Genomic DNA, 18973 nt, shown 5'->3' with positions numbered 1-18973 from the left:
TGAAGAACAAAAGTGCTAGTGTTTGTTTATGGCCTGATTTTCTGACTTAACCTTTAACTTCACGATGCAGATCTCCAGCCTCTAAGGTACATAGAGCAGGTGCAGTTGGCAGGTTGACGTTGGTTAAGGGCCTTTGTTCAGTATTTCATTTATTAGTATGTTTGGTATCTATAAGGCTGGCCAGCAGGCAGTCAGTTGCTCGGGGCTAGAATAGGGTGTAGTTTTTGGGGGCCTTGAGATTTTAACTCAACAGAGTAGCCAGATGCTGTTTTATTATTTTTCAACTTTTCTTAGATTTCACATTTCAATCTGTCCTCAGGAAATCATATCCATGGGCTTTCCCTTTGAGTTTAGTAGAAGATGCATCTGATTCGACTCCTTTTGACCTCTCCTTCTCTAAGGACCATGGGGATCCCACCCAAATGATGGGTGGGACATTCCACCACAGTGGGCTTGTGAGCTACAAGGAAGGACTTGGTCTCCCTCTTGATTTCTTTCTTGTCCTTCAGTTCTGACTTCTCAAGATTCTGCCCTTCCCCAAGAGAGGGAAATCAAGGAGGAGATGGAAATGACATCTGGTCTCCTACCAGCCAGATCGCAGGTGAGTTAGGATTTCTTCTTTCTCGAAATACCATTCCTTTTCTCAAAGTGTGGACCCTTCTTTCTCTTATCCCCTATTTTGTTTGTAGTTGTATTCAGGAGCGTGAATGTCAGTTTTCCCTACCTCAGAAGACTGGTGCTTCTGACAGATGACGTAGAATTCATAGCTTATTAGAACTTGATGAAATGCTAGAAATCACCCTTAATTTGATTCATGAGGAAATCAAAGCCTAAAGAAGGTGATGTCTTACTGAAATTGACCAGTGACCAAACCTGAACTAGAACCTGAGTCTTGAAATGCACTCTGGTCCTCTGTGGAATATTCCTCACTTGTCTTGGGTCTTTTCTCTGACCTCCCATCCTTTGAAAATTCATTCATTTGTTCGTAGTACCGAGGCAAAGGAGTCTAAGACCTACTGCCTGTTTTTAAAGTTTTGTTGAGGGGCAGCTAGATGGTGCAGTGGATAGAGCACTGGCCCTAAGTCAGGAGGACCTGAGTTCAAATCCGGCCTCAGACCAAACACTTGACACATACTAGCTGTGTGACCCTGGGCAAGTCACTTAAACCCAAATGCCTCAAAAGTAAAAACAAAAAACAAATAAAGTTTTGTTGACACAGAAGGATATATTCATCAGAATTGATTTTAAAAATAACTGTATTGATAAATTTTGTTTTGATGCATCATAGATACCCATGAGTTACTCCCAGTTGAATCCCCTACAGTGTGTAGTTTTGGAAAAAAGGTAAGTAAAACAACATACATGAGTGATTGTGACCAATAGTACACGCAGCCTTAGTCCGTTAGTAGTTAAAAGAAGGGATATATTATAAGCTATTACTAACATAGTCCAGTGTTCATAGATTTAGAATTGTAAGACACCTAATGGGTCATCTGGTCTAATTGCCTTCTTTTACGGATGAGGAAACAGGCCCAGAAAGGTTAAGTAATGTGTTCAGGGTCTCACAGGGAATAGTTGGTACAGCCAGGATTGAACCTAGGTCCTCCAACCCCCAGACCAGCATCCTTCCCACTTGCTGTTCTTGATCTCACTTGTTTGCCACTTAAATTTGTGTTCATGTACACAGTTGAAACGATTGTGTGTGTTGCTCTCTTCATTGTGTCTTTTATGCTGTTTCATATAGATCATACTATATTTCTTAGAAACCTTCCTGTTTATCATTATTTATAGCACATGAATGTTCAGTCTTTGAGATGACAGTTTGTTTTCACTTTTTTTCCCATTGCAAATAGTGTTGCTACAGATACTTTTGGACAGATATTTTCTTGTTGGCAGTAACCTCCTTTCGGTATCAACCCAATAGTGGATCAGAGCATGTGAACAGGTTTTTAACTCTTATTACTTAATTGCAAAGTATTTTGTTTGGACCAATGCATAACTCCATAAGCAGTGAATATGTCCTATTTTCCTCACATCCCCACAAACGGTGGGATTTTTTCCATCTTGAGGAATTTAATGTATGTGAGGTAAAAAAGCTCCAATTTGCTTTAATTTGAGTCTCTCTGATTGCCAGTAGTGTTGAGCTGGTGGTTGATAGTGTACATTTCACATTTTTAGAAATGTTAGTTCATATCTCATTTCTAAATTTTCTTTTTTTAAGTGAGCATTTATTTTCTCTCCCTCACATCTCCTTCTCCTCCTCTTATGAAAAAAGAGCAAAATCCTTATAACAGATATGGATAGCCAGGCAAAGCAGATTCCTGCATTGCCCATATCTACCTATGTGTGGTTCATTCTCCGTCGCCCCTCTGTTAGAAGATCTGTAGCGTGCTTCATCAGCAGCTTTCTGGAATCATGGTTGGTCATCTACATTGACCCCACTCTGAATCTCTCATTTTTATTTGATCTGTGTGGGGTGTGGGTGTGGGTGTGGGTGTGTGTGTAAGAGAGAGAGAGAAGGTGTACAGCAGAAGCTTTCTCTTTTGATAGAACTGAAGTAATATATTTTACCTTTTGTGATACTGCCTTTTTTTGGATCTGATTACAAGCTTGTTCCCATACCCTTTGACTTATTGACTTTCATGATTTCAAAGACAGAATATTTTAGAATATGAATATTCTAAAGTATTCATAGCTTCCCTGTTTGTTTTAGTGAAGAACTGGAAACAAATTGGGTTTCCATCATTTAGGGAATGTCTAAATAATTTGTGTCATATAAATATATAAAAAACAACAAGTATAAGGGCTTCAGAGAAACGCAGGAAGACTTTTATGAATTGATGCAGAGTGAAGAATGCAGAATCAGAAAAAAATATATTCGCAATGACTAAAACACTGAGAATAAAAAAAAACAATAGAATAGCCAAGCCTAGATTAAATGCAAGGACCAGTCTTGGTTCCAAAGGACAGAGTAAAACACATCTTCTTCTTAGTGGAGAGGTAAAGGACTGTGGTTGCAAATGTTTCATGCTTTGTCAGCTTTGGTCGCTGCTTTGGTTTTACTTTATTGTTTATTTTTGTTACAAGGAAAAGTAAGTTGAAAGGGAAGCATATCAAGAAATGTCTATGGGGCATCTAGGTGGTGCAGTGGATAGAGCACCGGCCCTGGATTCGGGAGAACCTGAGTTCAAATCCAGCCTCAGACCCATAACACTTACTAGCTGTGTGACCCTGGGCAAGTCACTTAACCCCATTGCCTAACCACAAAAAAAAAATGTCTGTGGTGTAAAAAAGGGCATCAATAAAAAGTTTTAAAATTATCAATTATCTGTAGTTATGGGAGCAACTTTCATTATCTGTTTTTAACAGTTTAACTTGCATAGGATTTATCTCTAGAATTTATTACAGAATAGCCAAATGATGCTGGTTTAAGCATATTTTCATTTAAACTGCTCTCCAGTAGTTTCAGTAGTCCATGTATAAAGAATTCTATATCAAGTACTGTGTGTTCTTAAATTTGTTAAAAATTAGATTGCTACACACATTTCCTTCTAACCTTACTTATCCAGTCTCTGTCACTGGTCACCTTTTTTATTCAGGACCAGATAGAGTTGATAATTACTGCTGTGTAATGGAAATTAAAATTTAGTAATGCTACCTCTCACCTTAACATGCCTAGCATTGGTTTTTATTTTTCATTCTTTCTTAAAGAACTCTTGACCTTTTGATTCACAGAATGAATTTTACATTATTTTGTCTAGTTCCATAAACTATCCCCTTGGTAATTTGAATACTACAGCATTCTGTTTTTAGATGAATTTGGACAGTGCTTCCTTTTTTCTCCTCTATTTTATTGCAACCTAGCCTTGAAAATTGAATTCTCTTCATTTATGACTTTTTTTTTTGAACCAGACCTATGATTTCATTTGAATAGTGAACTCTTGATGATTAAATGCTCTCTGCCAATGCAGACTGGCACCTTCTGTACCACTTATCACCTCAGAGCACTGCCTGGGGTCCTGAGAGGTAAATGTACCTGCTCAGGGTCACATTGCCGTGATGTGTTGGAGGTGGAACTTGAGCCCCGATTTTTCTGGCTCTGAGCCCAGCTCTATGTCCATTAGGCTAGTCTGCTTATACATATCCATATACATATACGCACAGGTGTACATATGCATACATAATATAAATATATAACACATATACCCATTTTATGTGTATGTATATATATGTGTGTGTATTCAAATATATATGTATAAATGGTAATCTCTAGGCAGTTTTTTTCCTTTCAAAAAAGGCTTCTGGCAGAAGTGTGCCCCTAGAGTCTTTGTCTCCACCACAAATGAAAGACAGAGATGACAGAAAATTGAATAGACCCAGACACAGAGGGAGCTGCTAACTAGGGCTTTGCAAGAGCTGAAGCTTACCAGTCCCACCTCTGGTTCTTACCCCCACAGAGACAGCCACTGGCTGAGGTGTACTTCTCAGCCCTGAAGAATAATGCCAGGTGGCAAGTAGATGGGGCAGATCTTGGCTGAATCTCTAAAACCAACAAAGAGCCAGACCAAGACCAGTCACAAAAGCCAAGAGATATTTTCCTTGTTAGTGAGGGGAGACAGATTTGGATTGCTGTGAGCATTGTTCCAATTATGCAAAGCATAGATACACACTTTTATTCTCAATGGATGTTACTGCATCAACAAGGAAAATAACTGCAACAGCTAGAACATTTTGTGAGCTTGGGACCTATCCTGGAACGTATTTCTTCATGTACGATTTCTGCAGCCAAGTTGCTAATCTAGATCAATTTGCTAATATTGATCTTTGTTCCGTATAGTTACTTATTCTCCCTTCTTAGTATTTTCTGTAAAAAACAACCAACCTGAAACATTGTTTGAAGAGAGGTAATTTTAAAATTGTCAGACTCCATGAAAACCCTGACCAAACAAAAAATGTGGATGCAGTATCCCAAGAAACCATAAAATAACACTGCTTACATCTATTAGAACCAGAAGGTAAAGTAAAAAGTAGAAGGCATCTCCAGTCACCTACTGAAAGAAATCCCCAACGCAAAACATTTGAGAATGGCTTAGCTACTTGGTAGAATTTCCAAGTTAAAGGAAAAAATACTGCAAGGAGCCATGTAGAATCCAAGAACCACAGAACCACAGTTAGGATCACACAGGACTATGCTGTAGCTGTAACAAAGGTAGAAAACCTTGGAATATGGCATTCTAAAAGGGAAAAGATAATGAGTTATGACCAGGAGTAACTTACCAGGCAAAACTTGAACATAATCCTACAGGGGAAAATTAACTCGATAAACTAGAGGACTTTAAAGTAGTCCTAATGAAAGGACTAGAGCTGAGTATAAACCTTCAAATACAAACACAAGAATCGAAAGAAACCCACAAAGATAATATATTTGAGTAATTGGAAGGGGCTAAAGAATGATGAAGTATTTATATTCTACTAAGCAGGGAAGAAATGAATAACCTTTTAGAATCCTAATGTCTTCAGGGGTTACAAAGGTGTTCAGGTAAATAAGATAAATACAAGGGTTGAGGGTAATTTTTTTGGTTTTAAGAAAAAGGGGGAAATACACTAGGGAAAAACAATGAAAAGGGGGGAAGAATTTACTATTTAATGTAAATGGGGTACTCAAGAAAAAGAGTCTACAAATGTGGACAGAAGGATAGAGGAGTATGCTTCTCATGACCTTATTCTTACCTGAGCCAGAGAAAGAAAAGTGAACACATACACATAATAAATTTAGTGCAAAGATATGTTAAACCCAACAAGAATACCAGTAAGAAAAGGGAAGGGAGAGAAGAGAGCATAAAAGAGAGAATAGAGTCACAGTCAAAATAAGCTTCAACTTTGGAGAGTTGATCATAAAGGAAGGGTAGATTAAAGTATAGAAATGTAAGAACCAGAGATCAGGGCCTGGGCTTGGTGAAGAGAGGAGGAACAGAGGAGTTGGAACAGACCACTTTTCCCCTTTATAGAGAGAAAAGAGAACAGAACAAAAGAGGATGTGATGGAAGGAAATATACAATTAAGGCATGACTATGAATGACATGAACTCATCCATAAAATGGAAAAGGGTAGCAGAATAGATTAGAGAGTAAAATCCAACAATATGTTGTTTACAAGAAATACACTTGAAACAAAGATTCAGAGGTGCTGGAACAGAACTTATTAATGATTCAGGTGAATTTTAAAAAGCAAGGGTAACATTCATGATCTCAGGCAAGGCAACAGTAAAAATAGAGAGGGTTAAAAGAGAGAAACAGGGAAATGACATAGCTAGTGAGCTAATACATATTTAATATATGTACCAAATCACATGATATCTAACTTCTTGAAGAAAAATTAGTTGTATTATAGAAATAGACAGTACAATTATAAGAATTGGATACCTCAATGTGTGTCTTTTAGATTTAGAAAAATCAAACAAAAAATAAGGAAATGAATATAATTTTAGAAAAGTTAGATATTATTATTGATGCTTGCCCATTACTGAATTCTTAACAGAAAGGAATCTATTTCTCAAATGTGCATGGCACCTTTAAAAAAATTGATCGTGTGTTAAGGCATAGAAACCTCATAAACAAGTTTCCACCATATGCATACCTTTACCCTCTCTTTCCAGCTCCCTCTATGTATTGCCTTCCCCCATTAGATTGTAAGCTCCTCGAGGGCAGGAACTGTCTTGTTTGCCTGTACTTGTATGCCTATTACTTGACTCTGAGCATGACATATCATAAACACTTAATAAGTGCCTTATCAAGAAATTTATTTTTACTAATGAAAGAGATAATGTATAGGAATGGACTCTAGAAGAGAAAGTGCTTTTAATAGGTTTCTGAGGGTTTAGAAAATCAAGTAAATAAATAAAGGAATATCTTAGGGAGCTAATCAAAAGAATCACACTTTGGGTATTTTTAGTTCCTTATCCACTGCAGTAGACTAGTCGCAAAAATGGTGCGTAAGCATTACATTACTTTAATGAAAGCTAGATTTCATATCAAATTAAATCTGTAACAAATATGAAAAAATTTTATGTCTTCACTGTAATACCTTGATGCATGAGATAAAGTGCTAACGAGAAGTATATTTATATATACACTGTATATGTTTTTAAGTGGTAGCAACACCACCCCACTTCATTGCAAAGGTAAGGAAGTGTGGGTGTGGAATATTACCTACATTACCATGTCTGGTTGGCCCCAGTCCCAACTATGTTGTGCCCAGCCATCTTCTTACCATGTTACCCAGAGACTCCAAACCAGTCTCTCAGCTCACACCTTGGGGCTCTTTTGATTGGTGACCACAGGCCCAATCATAAGCAGTCTGGTCAGCTTTCTGTCCTGCCTCCACCTGTTCTGCACAGCCCTCTAGCTGTTAACCATGGTGCTGTGCTCCTGAAGGGCAGGGCCTGCCTTTCTTTTGTATCTGCATTCCCAGGGCTTAGCAAGCGCTTTTAAACAGCTTGTCATTCACATCCTGTCAGTCAGCGGCTTGTTTGGTTTTACTGAACCGCTTCTCTTTTTTTCTCCTTAAATTTTTGTTATAAAGAAAGGTTTTCTGGGTAGGGGACAGAGCGGGATACATTTGGAAACAAATTTGATGTAAAAACAAAGGGTATTGATTTAAAGTAGTTTAAAAAACAAAACAAATAGGTGCCAGAGGAGACCAGGGTATTAATTTTCGCGATAGTTGGAGAAAGGAAGAAATGACACGTCCAAGCCATTTCGAAACCATGCTGCCACATTGTGGTTATGCTCCTTCTCATTGTCCCCCTGTCTGCACTCGGACCCTGCCCCTGGATCCTGGCTTCATTCCTGAGCCTCTTTTTGCCTTACCTCGCCTGGAACCCAGGTCACCACAATCTTCCTGTTCATTTCCGAGCCAGGCAGCCACCAGCATACACCGTTCTCCCTCCTTCTGACACTGTGTGTTGTCTTCCTTAATTAGAGCTCCTTGCAGTTCCTTTGCTTGCTTATATTTGTATCACGTGTTTAGTACAGTGCCTCGTGCATAGTAAATGCTAAATAAATGCTTTTTCATTCATTCATTCATTCATGCATGTGTAATAAATGTTTAGAAAGAAATCACAGGCGCTATTTTTTTTAAGTGTGATTAAGCGGAGGCAGCAGTGCAGTGAGAAAGGCATTGATTGGATTTGGAGTCAGAGAGCCTGGGACCCAATCCTGGCTGATACTCACTATCTGTGTGACTTTGGGTAAGTCATTTAAACTGTTTCCTCAACTGTAAAATGAGAGGATTGAACTAGCTGTCCTTGAAGGTCCTTCCCAGCTGTAACTCCATGATCCTATGATTATAGTAATGACTAATCCAAATGCCTATTTTTCGTTTTATATAAAATATGAGCATGGAAGAATTAGGCTTTTACAAACTCTTTTCTACAGTAGAACACCAAATTCACATTCACACAGTTTTGTCATAAGGTATAGGGATTGCAAGAGTCTGCTGTTTATTGTTTGCTGATTATTTTTAAAAGCATTTGACTCATAGAAAAACTCAATCTAAGAAGTTCTTCCCCAATAAGATGTATTTAATACATGTTAATATTTTACAAGATTCCTTGAATGCAGTGGATAGAGCACCGGCCCTCAAGTCAAGAGGGACCTAAGTTCAAATCCGTCCTTAAAAAAACTTACTAGCTGTGTGACTCTGGGCAAGTCACTTAATCCTAATTGCCTCAAAAAAAAAAAAAAAGATTTCTTGATAGATACAAACATATTCAAGGCATTAAACAGGAAGATGTATGCTAACTTTAGGTTGTGTAATACTGATACAGGACACGTTCTGTGCAGAATCCAAATGGAAAAGGAATCTTCTTTATATAATAAGGATCTTCAAATATTCCTGTCGTGCATGAGATGCTAATTTCATTAAGGCCCAGAGTACTACAGATGTTCACCGATCCATAAATGGCTATTCAAGGGAGTAGCTGACTAGTCTCTACAGGAAAAAAACAAATGATTAAGCATGACTGCTGTCCAGAATGAGATACTGAGTTGAATGAGCAGTGCTTCAAGATAATACATCAGTATGTATATCTTGGACAGATACTTCTGACAGTGAGCTAAGACTGAAACTGAATAGAAGAGAATAGGAGAGAATGAGTTTGCTTGCATTTAGAAAGCTGTATAACACTTTCAGTGATCCCAAGGTGCTCTTAGTTCAAAAACATCTTTTGAAAAAACCACTAATATTCTCTCCTGGTGTTCTCCCAGAAACAAAGGCCCATCTTTTTAATATGAGTATTCAGTCAGTGAATCCAAACCCAACTGTCTGCTAAGTGCTTAGCAACCAGATCTCTGAAAAAAAAAAAGTATGCACCACATGCTTTTAGGTTTATTCTACATTAACATTTTCTCCATCACTTTAAGTCTACGCTAGACAATAGACAAACCAATAAATCAGACCTTGATTTGTAACTTTTGGCAATTTCCAAGGTGTAAACGCTCACACTGAAAATTTGTGAGTTGTTAGGAGCTGACTCTAGCACACCCTACATACCCCTCAACTCTTGCCCAAGGGCGAAGTCACATTGATAACTGAACATACCCAGGCCACCATATATATCTACACAGCCCCAGATAATGCTTTTTCACATACCATCTAACCACCTGCCCAGACCATCTTGCCACATGTCTCCTGCTGCATGAGAGTGTACCAGTTGCCCATCCTCTTCATTTTCTACCCTTTGTCCTAGGCACTGTAATCGATCAAGGGTACCATTGCTTGAGGGAAGGGCTTGTCAATTAACTGCCTTACGGATCCACTCACCATGCCTGAAACTCACCAGCCCATAACCCCATTTCCCTGGCCTCCACATTCCTCCTTATATATGTCATCTCACCCAATTAGAATGTAAGCTCTTTGGAGACAGAGATAGTGTCCCTTTTTGTATATATGTTTACCCTTCTTTAAGTGTAATGGCTGGCAAAGTTATTTAATAAATGCTTTTTCATTGATTTATTTGAAACAGATTTGGTGCTCATGATTTTCAAAATCAAGTTGGCATGGTGTTGTATATGTTTTTGCATCAGCTTACCTTTTTAGTTTCTTCCTGTTTCCTTCCAAACTAGACTGTTCACTAACCCTTGTGAATCCCTCACCCAGTCTTGCTTACATGCCTTTGTTCATTTTATTATGCCTTTCATACTATTCTCATCTCTGCCTGCTGACGTTGTGACCATCCTTTGTGGTTTAGTACAAAAATCATCCCCATGCAGAAATGGGAGAACATGAATATAAAATACTACTTATAATGTCAGTGTTTTTTGACATGATAGTTAGGTTTTTAATTTCTCTTTAAAAGAGGTGGCTCTTTGGGAGGGAGCAGATGAAGAGATGGGGAAATGAAGATGATTTTAAAAACAAATATATGTGTGTATGTGTATTTATATATTTTTATATATGTGTGTGTGTATCTTTAAAAATATATATTTCCATGAAATATTCCCTGATTGTTTTATCCTTCTCAGATTCCTTTTGTATAATGGCTTTTATTTATATGTACTTTGCATATAGTAGTGATCTGGAAGAGAGCAAGATTACATGATTTGTAGATGAAAAGAGAGGAGAAAATTTATACTCTGAGATACCATTTGTGGCCTGCATTCTGAGTAATTCTGCCCAAAATATCATGATCAGTGATGGAGAATAATTAGAATGTAATGTGATCACCATATTTAATTTATCAATTTCGGGTTTTGGAGTTTCTTAGTATAGCTGAAGTGTGGCCACAGTCCCACCCACTTGGGCAGTGTAGCTGGGAGGGTGGTACCTGATGTGGCTTCTGTCTTCTCATCCCTCTCTCTAGCCTGGTTCATACATCACCGTCTGGCTTCACACCAGCAGGTCTGGGAATTTTTCCCAAAGAAGGTAACCAGCTGGTCATAGCCATGACCACGTGACTGCTATTCAAATTCTCTTGAACATTACTAGGAGTGACTCTGATTTGGGGTGGGGGTGAGGGAGCACACTTCTACTACTTGCCACTGTTGTTCCTGAATACCCACTGATGTATCCCATCGATTGATAAGAAATCAGTCACAATGATTCCACTGACACGTAAATATGAAACATTTCCTAAATAATGAGGCAAAAAAGAAGATAACATTTAGTCAATAGAAGGTAACAGTCCATTCATTAACCAATGTATATAGTATCTATTGGGGGAAATGGGCACATACATATAGAAATTTAGCAAGGAAGCAGGCACATGAGTGGGGAAAACCATGTGCCCAGGTCAGCTCAAAACAGTGGATGGCAGGCCTTGATGTCCCTGGTCTCTTTAGAGAGTAGTCTGAGTCATGCCTCACTGACTGGGTAAAATCACTTCTGTCCTATATGCTCACTTTCTGGTCCTCACAGCTCAGGAAAGTAGACAGAGCCACTTCTCTGCTACTCTAGAGCTGAAGCAGTGACAAATTCTTTTAGCACATATCCCCCGTTGACAAGGTGCTGAGAAGGTGTTACACTCTTTCAGTGAGTTCCCTCAAGCTAGAGAACTGCCAGACTCCTCAGATAAGATCTGGGCTGCTTGAGGGGGTTTCTCCTAAAGCTGTAGACAGTTAGACAGTCATACACCCTTTCCCTCATCCGGCTTTTCAGATAGCAAGGGATTCTGTTTTATCCAGTTAGCTCTGAGAAAAATCCAAGCCTCTCATCACAGAAAGACAGCCACAAGGCCAGTCTTTCCCCTGTTGTTTGTCCCCCTCAAACCAGAGAAAGCAGTAGAAGGTAACACAAATGTCCCTAAGAGGTTTCCTCTCTCAAGCTAGAGATGTTGCTAGATGGCAGAAAAAACCCAGAGAATTCTCTCTTTCGGGCAGCAGGATTTAGCTCTTCCAAAGGCTTCCAACACCTGCAGATGCTCATACTCTCATCTGACTCAATCCCTGTCAGCTTACACTATTCTTCCATCTGGTAGCGGCTTTCCCCATCTCCTCCAGTGCCTTCTCTCCCTCATTCCTCCCTGCCTTCAGCTTTCTCTCCTGCTCTTATCTTCATCTGCTTATCTCCCACTCCCCCAATCTTCCTCCTCCCACTAATGCTTCTCCATAAACAATGATCCATTTACCACTTGTGAGCTGAAGCCCCAAAGGTCTACCTTTCTGTCAAGTATGACCCAGCAGTCCTTATAGAATCTTCCCATAGTCTCCAGACACTTAGATGGTTTATAATGTCTAATTAGATATAATCTCTAAAAACAGTCACATTCACGTGAGTTTACATACTACAGTGCCCTATGGCCAATGCTCTGTCATCAGACAGCTTCTCTCAGTACATTTATTTGAGGGCAGTTTTCTCTCTGGTCCCCCAAATGGTCTATCTTTTTCAATGTTTTGACTAAGATTCTATATCTCTTAAGGCGAATTGACTAGTTTTGCTTATGTGAACATTCCTTTTCTACCCCTGTAACCTGCCAAAATGTTTATTATAGAAGAAGAGCAGGGCCTTACAGGAGTAAAGTGTAGAATGTACTTGGGACTCAGTTTGAGAGATGATTTGTAAGGTTGACCTTGAGTACTAAAGCAGAATGTCCTATATGATGCAGAGTCTGACAACAAAAAAAAAAAACAGACACACAAGTAAAGTGAGGATACTACATATTTTGACAGGCATTGGGCTACATCTAATAAGATGAAATTCAATAAGGATAATTGGAGTGAGATCTTCTGCCTTTACATTCTGCTACCTTCACATCTTCCTGCTTTTCCCTGTGAGGAGTAGTTCCTGGGTGAGCACAAATATGACTTGACATTTCAGGTATCACTCACCTTCCAAGATGTGACCGTGGACTTCTCCCAGGAGGAATGGGACCGCTTAGAGCCTGCCCAGAAAGCTATGTACCGGGACGTGATGCTGGAGAACTATGAGAATTTTGTCTTCCTTGGTAAGGACAGCTTTTCTATTAGGCATCATCATCTGTCCATGTTTTTGACTTCTCATTTCCCAGTAGCTGTGGGACGTCTGCAGCGTTTCACTGACTTTTGACTTTATGTGCAGGGGTCTTCTCATGACTGCATGTGATGTGGAGGTTCCTAAGTCCTCTGATATAAAATAATAATAATAATAATAATAGTAATAGCTGGCACTTACATAGTGCTTTAAGGTTAGCAAAGTACTTTACAGATATCTCGTTTGATCCTAACAATAACCCTGGAAGGTGAGTGCTCTTATTATTCTCATAAAGGAGGAAACTCGGGCAGAGAGAAGTTAAGTGACTTACCCAGGGTCACAGAGCCAGTGCGTATCGGAGGCAATGGCAGTCTGTCCATGCCTTACCCAGCTTATATTTGTGGAGTTGGTTTTTAAGACACCATTTATCCTTTATGGAATTTTATCTTATTAGATTCAGCCCAATGCATGTCAAGGTACTTTTCGATCCCAACTATCACCCGGGTTATTGGCTGTCCTTACTTGCTGATTGAATAAACATACCATGTATACCTTAAGTGAACATGCTTTCTTTGAGGCCAGATCATCCCCATTACCTACCCCCACTGCTTCCTGGGAACACAGTATAGAGGTCCTTTGTACCATCGTCTGGGTCTTCCTATCATGCCCTCTGCTCTGTAAAGGGAGAAGGTAAGATTGAATTCTGTGATGTCTCTTTCCTCAGCACTTTACCATTTATATCCCTATGAGCAGGGCTCCCAGTTTCCAAACCAGACGTGATCTCCCATCTGGAAAGAAGAGAGACACCATGGATGACAGAGAATGAAGTCCTGATAAGCACTTATCTAGGTGAGTGAAAGCCAAACAGATGGAATCCTTTGGAGGAGCCACTGAGGAGTGGTAGGATGTTTTCCCTAAAGCCTCCGCACAGCTGTCTGACCTCTTTGACTTCTGTCACGTGGCTGATAACTCACTCTGCTCTGCCCCTGTCCTCGGTCTCTTTCTAACCTTCACATCTCCCCTTTCGTGCCTCCTCCCATGGTGGTTTTCTCCTCGCATCTTTAATCTCTCCCTCTTCAAAGTTCCCTTTCTTTCTGCTTTCAGATATAACTATACTCAACCTGCAGTTAAAACTGACACAAAACAAGCTCTTTCCTCGGTCTTGTTGCCTTTCATATTTACCTTACATTTTTTCTAGTTCCTTCCAAGCCCCAAACCACCATCCCAAAAGTGTGATCTATATTCACACCATTTCCTTTGGTCTCTCTTTCTTGTGAAATGCTGAAATCTGTCTTCTGTCCGGCTGTTCCATAGACCATGATCTTTGTGGTCACCATGGAGTTCTATGGTAGTAGTGACAATTTACATACATATAGAACTTTGTAGCCTACAACATGCTTTTATACCACATAAGGTGAATCATGCACTGACCTTCCCATTTTGCGGCAGAGGAGGCTGAAGCTCAGGGGCTTTTGTCTTGTCCATGGGCTCCCGGCTGGTTAAAATCATAATGAGGCTTCAGACTGAGGCTCTGTCTAGTCCATGGCTTTTCTCACTCCTGCTGTTGCTTCTCTTCTTCTGTCTTCTAAAGGCTTTCTCTCACATCCTCCTCTTGGCTCACCTCTGCAGCGTTTCACTTATTGACACTTTCTGGGGAGGCTTCAGATGGGATTCTGAGTCTGGTTTAGGTTGGACTTGATGGCCTCTGGGTGCCTTCTGTGATGTGACAATATTCCACAACTGGAATATTGTGTTCAGTTCTGGACACTCCATTGTAGGAAGAACACTGACAAGGTGGAGCATAGTCAGAGGAAGGAAACCAGGAAATCAGATGTGGAAGGATGGGAGACCATGCTTTTCTCCTTAGAGGTCTTCATAGAAGCAGCAGATAGGCCAGTGATTCAGAAAGCAAAAGGCCTCTATGATGGGTACATTTTAGTGTGCCCAAGAGAAGGCATTTGGCCTGTCTGGAAATGTCCAGGGGCATTGGGAGGCAACGGGAATTGGGCTGGGAGGGGCAAGTGAAGAGGAGTTCAGAACAAAGACTGTATCTGGATTATGGTGAAGAGAGAGAAAAGGATATAACTGTCTCAGCAGAAAGAGAAGATTTATCCTGATCATTGTCTCTTGCCATAGAAGGATGCAGTCTCATCTCCCAGAGCACAGAGATGTCATTGTGCCTTGGTGACAGTGATCTTAAGGCTACAGTGGCAGGAGGAATGGCATCGATAATCCCGCGACAGGCTGCCCTCCAGACCTGGTGTGCCTAGCTTATATCATGCTCGAGTTCTTGTTCATTGTGGAACTCTCTGGAATCCATCCCTAGTTCTGTCTTAGTATTTAGCAGTCAGTCATCATTCCTCAAGGCCTCCTTCCACTCTCACATTCGTGGTCACATGTCTTCGGCAACTTTCCCTTTTCTAGAAATTTGCCTTAGGGGAATTGACCAACCTGACATTGCGTCTATTATAGAAGAGGTCAGACATATAAGTGGCAGCTGCAGCTGCCTCCTTCAGCACCAGGCTGTGGGACAGAGGGCAGAGTGGCCACACCTGGGCTCCCCTGCTGCGTCATTGAAACAGCATGCGTAGATGGCATTTTCCAACAACATTAAGAAGCAAGAAAATTGACTACTGATTGCCTGCAGATTAGAAGTTATAGAGTCAGGTGCAGGCTTGATGTAAAGGAAAACTTCCTAATGATTAGAGCATCCCCAAATTGAAACGGGCTCTCTTGAGAGGTCATGATTTCCTTCTCATGGAAGGTTTTTAGGCAAGACTAATAGCTCCCTTGCTGGAGACGTTGTGAAGGTGATTCCTGAGCTAGATGGTCTCCCTCTGAGACCCTGTGTTCCTTATTGCCTTCTGTGTCCATCCTAAGCTGCTTCACCTTCACTCATCTTAATAATCTATCTTTCAACTATTTAGCCGTACATACTTGCCAAGATTCCTTGCCACGTACTCATCTTCTCTCTTTATAGGATCAAAGATTTAGTGTTGCTGTGTCCATCTTGACCAGCCTCCTCACCTTGACAATAAAGAAACTGAATCCAGAGAGAGTAAGTGACTTACCCACAGTCACACAGGTGGTAAATGGCAGAGCCAAGATTTCAAACCCAGATCCTATGACTCTCTCCACTGTACCATGATTCCTCTTTATTGGGAATTCATCTTTATAGATATGGAAGTTAAACTTACAGGAGTAAGCGGAAGTGCCCAGAGATAGGGTGCTGGTAGAAAAGAAGAGAGGCGATGACCAGTCCTTTAAGAAGACCCACAGCAAGGGATCAGAATAAAAGATAAGCCAGTAAGGAAATGGAGCAGGAGAATGGGGTGTATCTGAAGCCATAGGAGGAGAAAGTATCCAGTAGAAGGGAGAGTGGCCAACAGGCCAAAATTGTGTAGAGGCCGTGAGAAAGAAGGCTTGAGAAAAGGTCCTGGGATTCAGAAGTCATTTGTGTTCCAGAATCATGGCAGAAGCACCTTTGTCAGAGGCTGAGACGACAGTATGTATTGAAGAAAGTGAGAGCGTCAGATGTATACACATTTTAGAAACTTAGCAGTAAAAGAGAGGAGCAAGGTGGTCAGCAGTGTGGGTCAGAAAGATCAAGAGAAGGTGTTAGGGGTTTTTTTTTAATTTTAAGACTAGAGAGACCATATCTGTAGGCTGATGAATGAAAGAATCAGTGGTGAGATGAGAAACTGAAATTGCCAGAGAGAAAAACGTGTAATTGAGAACTTTTGGGAGAAGTGGACAGGGAGTGGAATTAAGTGAATAAGCAGAATTACATTAATGACTAATAGGAATTCACTTCTGTGCTTAGCAGAGAGGAGAGCAAGGATGATTGTGTTGAGAAAATTTGAGCGAAGGAATGGGGACTTATGTCAGATGGTTTCATTCTTCTCAGTGAAGTAAGAGCCTTGTTCATCTGCTATAAGTGTGAGAGTTGGGGAGCCGAGGGTGGTTTGAGGAACAAGACATGGAATAGTCCTTGTGCAATTAAAAATAGAGAATTAGAATAGGATTGTTGTACAGAACATAAGAAATATAGCAGTATTGATGGGAGCCGGGCCCCAGTTACGGTGACATGCCCTAAATTTGTGTGTTTAATTAACTCAATTTTATTATTTTCTCCAGTGATATTCGATATCCACCCCAGAGCTGGAGCACAGAAATCAGATAGTAGGTAGTTGGCTAGGATTAGGTATAATATGACAGTATATGCCTGGGGTGTCCCTTAATGTGACCACCCCCATCATGTGACACTATATAACCTCTCTCATGGGCTGTGTCAACACCTGTTCACTTTCTGAGTTGGCTCACTCACTCCAGCTTGCCCTTATCCTGGCAGGTATAGATTCCCACAGATAGACCACCGTTACCTGGTTCCACTCAAGCTCTCTCAGAGGCCTACAGGTAACTCTTTTGAGGGGAAATACACTTCCCTTACCACTCTAGCTCTTGAGACCCCATTGAATTAATTCTAGCTACACAATCAGCACTCACAATGACATATAGATATTAAATATAACCACTTATTTGACAAAATAAATAATAATTATATGATAGCTACTGATATATTAAAATTAATCACAATACACATATAAATCTGAATCACACGCTTCCATTAATCTTTAGTGAAAGACAAGCATACTCTTATAAGAACTTGGCAGGAAAGCACAAGAAGGAAAACCTATATTTTGGGGTAACTTAAAACTCTGGACTGTAGGCTTTGATGTTTTGGGGCCATTTCGGAACATCTGCACCACAGGAAACTGCTTCTCTGTTCCCTACTTGACGGCTGGTCCCTGCCACTCTTCAGCTGGGAAAATCCTCTCTTCTCTACTCAAATATAGCTTTTACAGATTCTTTTAATTGACACTTACCATCAAAAAAGTGTTTAAAAAATGTTACTTTTTGTAAAAAGCATTTATTTTTATATTTGCATTTTTAATCAGTCCCTCCCACTGTTCCACTATTGAACTTTTTATAAAAACTTAAAACAAAACCCTCATCATAAATACACATTGTCCAACAAAACTAATCCCCACATTAGTTATACCCAAAATCTGTGTCTTTGTTTTCATTTTAAATTCATCGCCTCCCTTACGGGAGGTAAGTAGCATGTTTCTATCTTGAATTTTCTTGACTCATATTTATTTGTTGCATTGATCAAAATTCTAAAGTCTTTCGAACTTGTTTTTCTTACTGTAAATTGTGTGTATTCTAGTGGTGCTCACTTTGCTCTGCATGATTTCTTAGAGGTCTTCCCATTTTCCAAAAGTTTTACTTAATATGAATAACAGTTCTCTTTAAACCAGAGAACTGCAAAGATCATGAAAATAGCTATCTTTTGGATATATAGACCACCCCAATTATTCATTCACCTAGATGCTGCTTTGTTAAATAGCACTCACAGCAACAGAGCACAAGTTGATTCTTTTAAGCTAGAGAGATAAACCTAGCCAGCTCACCAGAATACCAAAGCAGATTTAAAAAAACGAAAACAAAAAACGAAACAAAACCTTTCCTCTTCAAGCTACAGGTGACAGAAAAGATCAGCAGTTCTCACCCCTGTCACTTCTTCTCAGGCTTCTGTGTCAAGTTCTTTGCAGGTTCCTATATCCTGTTCTTAAGTACTTTGGTGGCTTAAATGAGAACTTCTTGATTCTCAGTGACTCATGTTTCCTTTAAAAAGTCTCAAACTCTCTAAATTTCCCTATGAAATCTGTAGCTCATTTTAAATCACACCTCACTGTTCAAATGTTTTTGTGACTTAAAAAAAAAGTTTATCATCTTTAGTCATAGAACATGTACATAAATATATATGAGCTGAGATACCATAGCCCCTTGCAACTATAACTTCTCCAAAGTAATCCATTATCTCTTTGGTATCCTCGAAGCTATATTTCTTTACATTCACAGTTCTCTAATTTTCAATGAATAAAAGATCTTTGTCTGCCTCTTTATAACATCAAATTTTTCCCACACAAGTGAGGTATCATTCTACATTGTTCATAAGGGTGTT

The 18973-nt window shown here is 39.8% G+C and overlaps 1 protein-coding gene and 1 long non-coding RNA gene across 2 annotated transcripts in view; one reads left to right on the top strand and one right to left on the bottom strand.

Moving 5' to 3' along the window:
• LOC110202921 (uncharacterized) overlaps positions 1 to 18973 on the top strand; it is a 28824-nt gene that overhangs the window by 7461 nt on the left and 2390 nt on the right. The window contains 4 exon segments of the mRNA XM_078149315.1: positions 510 to 601; positions 1289 to 1344; positions 12814 to 12940; positions 13699 to 13794. Of these exon segments, the coding sequence (XP_078005441.1) occupies positions 510 to 601; positions 1289 to 1344; positions 12814 to 12940; positions 13699 to 13794 (371 nt within the window).
• Positions 12935 to 17512, bottom strand: LOC144455746 (uncharacterized). Its single transcript, XR_013484469.1, has 3 exons — positions 14377 to 17512; positions 13546 to 13620; positions 12935 to 13097 (listed from the first exon to the last, which is right to left on the bottom strand). It is a non-coding gene; the product is annotated as an uncharacterized LOC144455746 (long non-coding RNA).

The sequence above is a fragment of the Phascolarctos cinereus genome, unplaced genomic scaffold, assembly GCF_003287225.1.
Source record: "Phascolarctos cinereus isolate Bilbo 61053 unplaced genomic scaffold, phaCin_HiC Scaffold_2;HRSCAF=192, whole genome shotgun sequence".
Taxonomy (NCBI): domain Eukaryota; kingdom Metazoa; phylum Chordata; class Mammalia; order Diprotodontia; family Phascolarctidae; genus Phascolarctos; species Phascolarctos cinereus.
The sequence above is the reverse complement of the archived record's forward strand: the minus strand, read 5'-3'. Positions and strand labels throughout refer to the sequence as shown.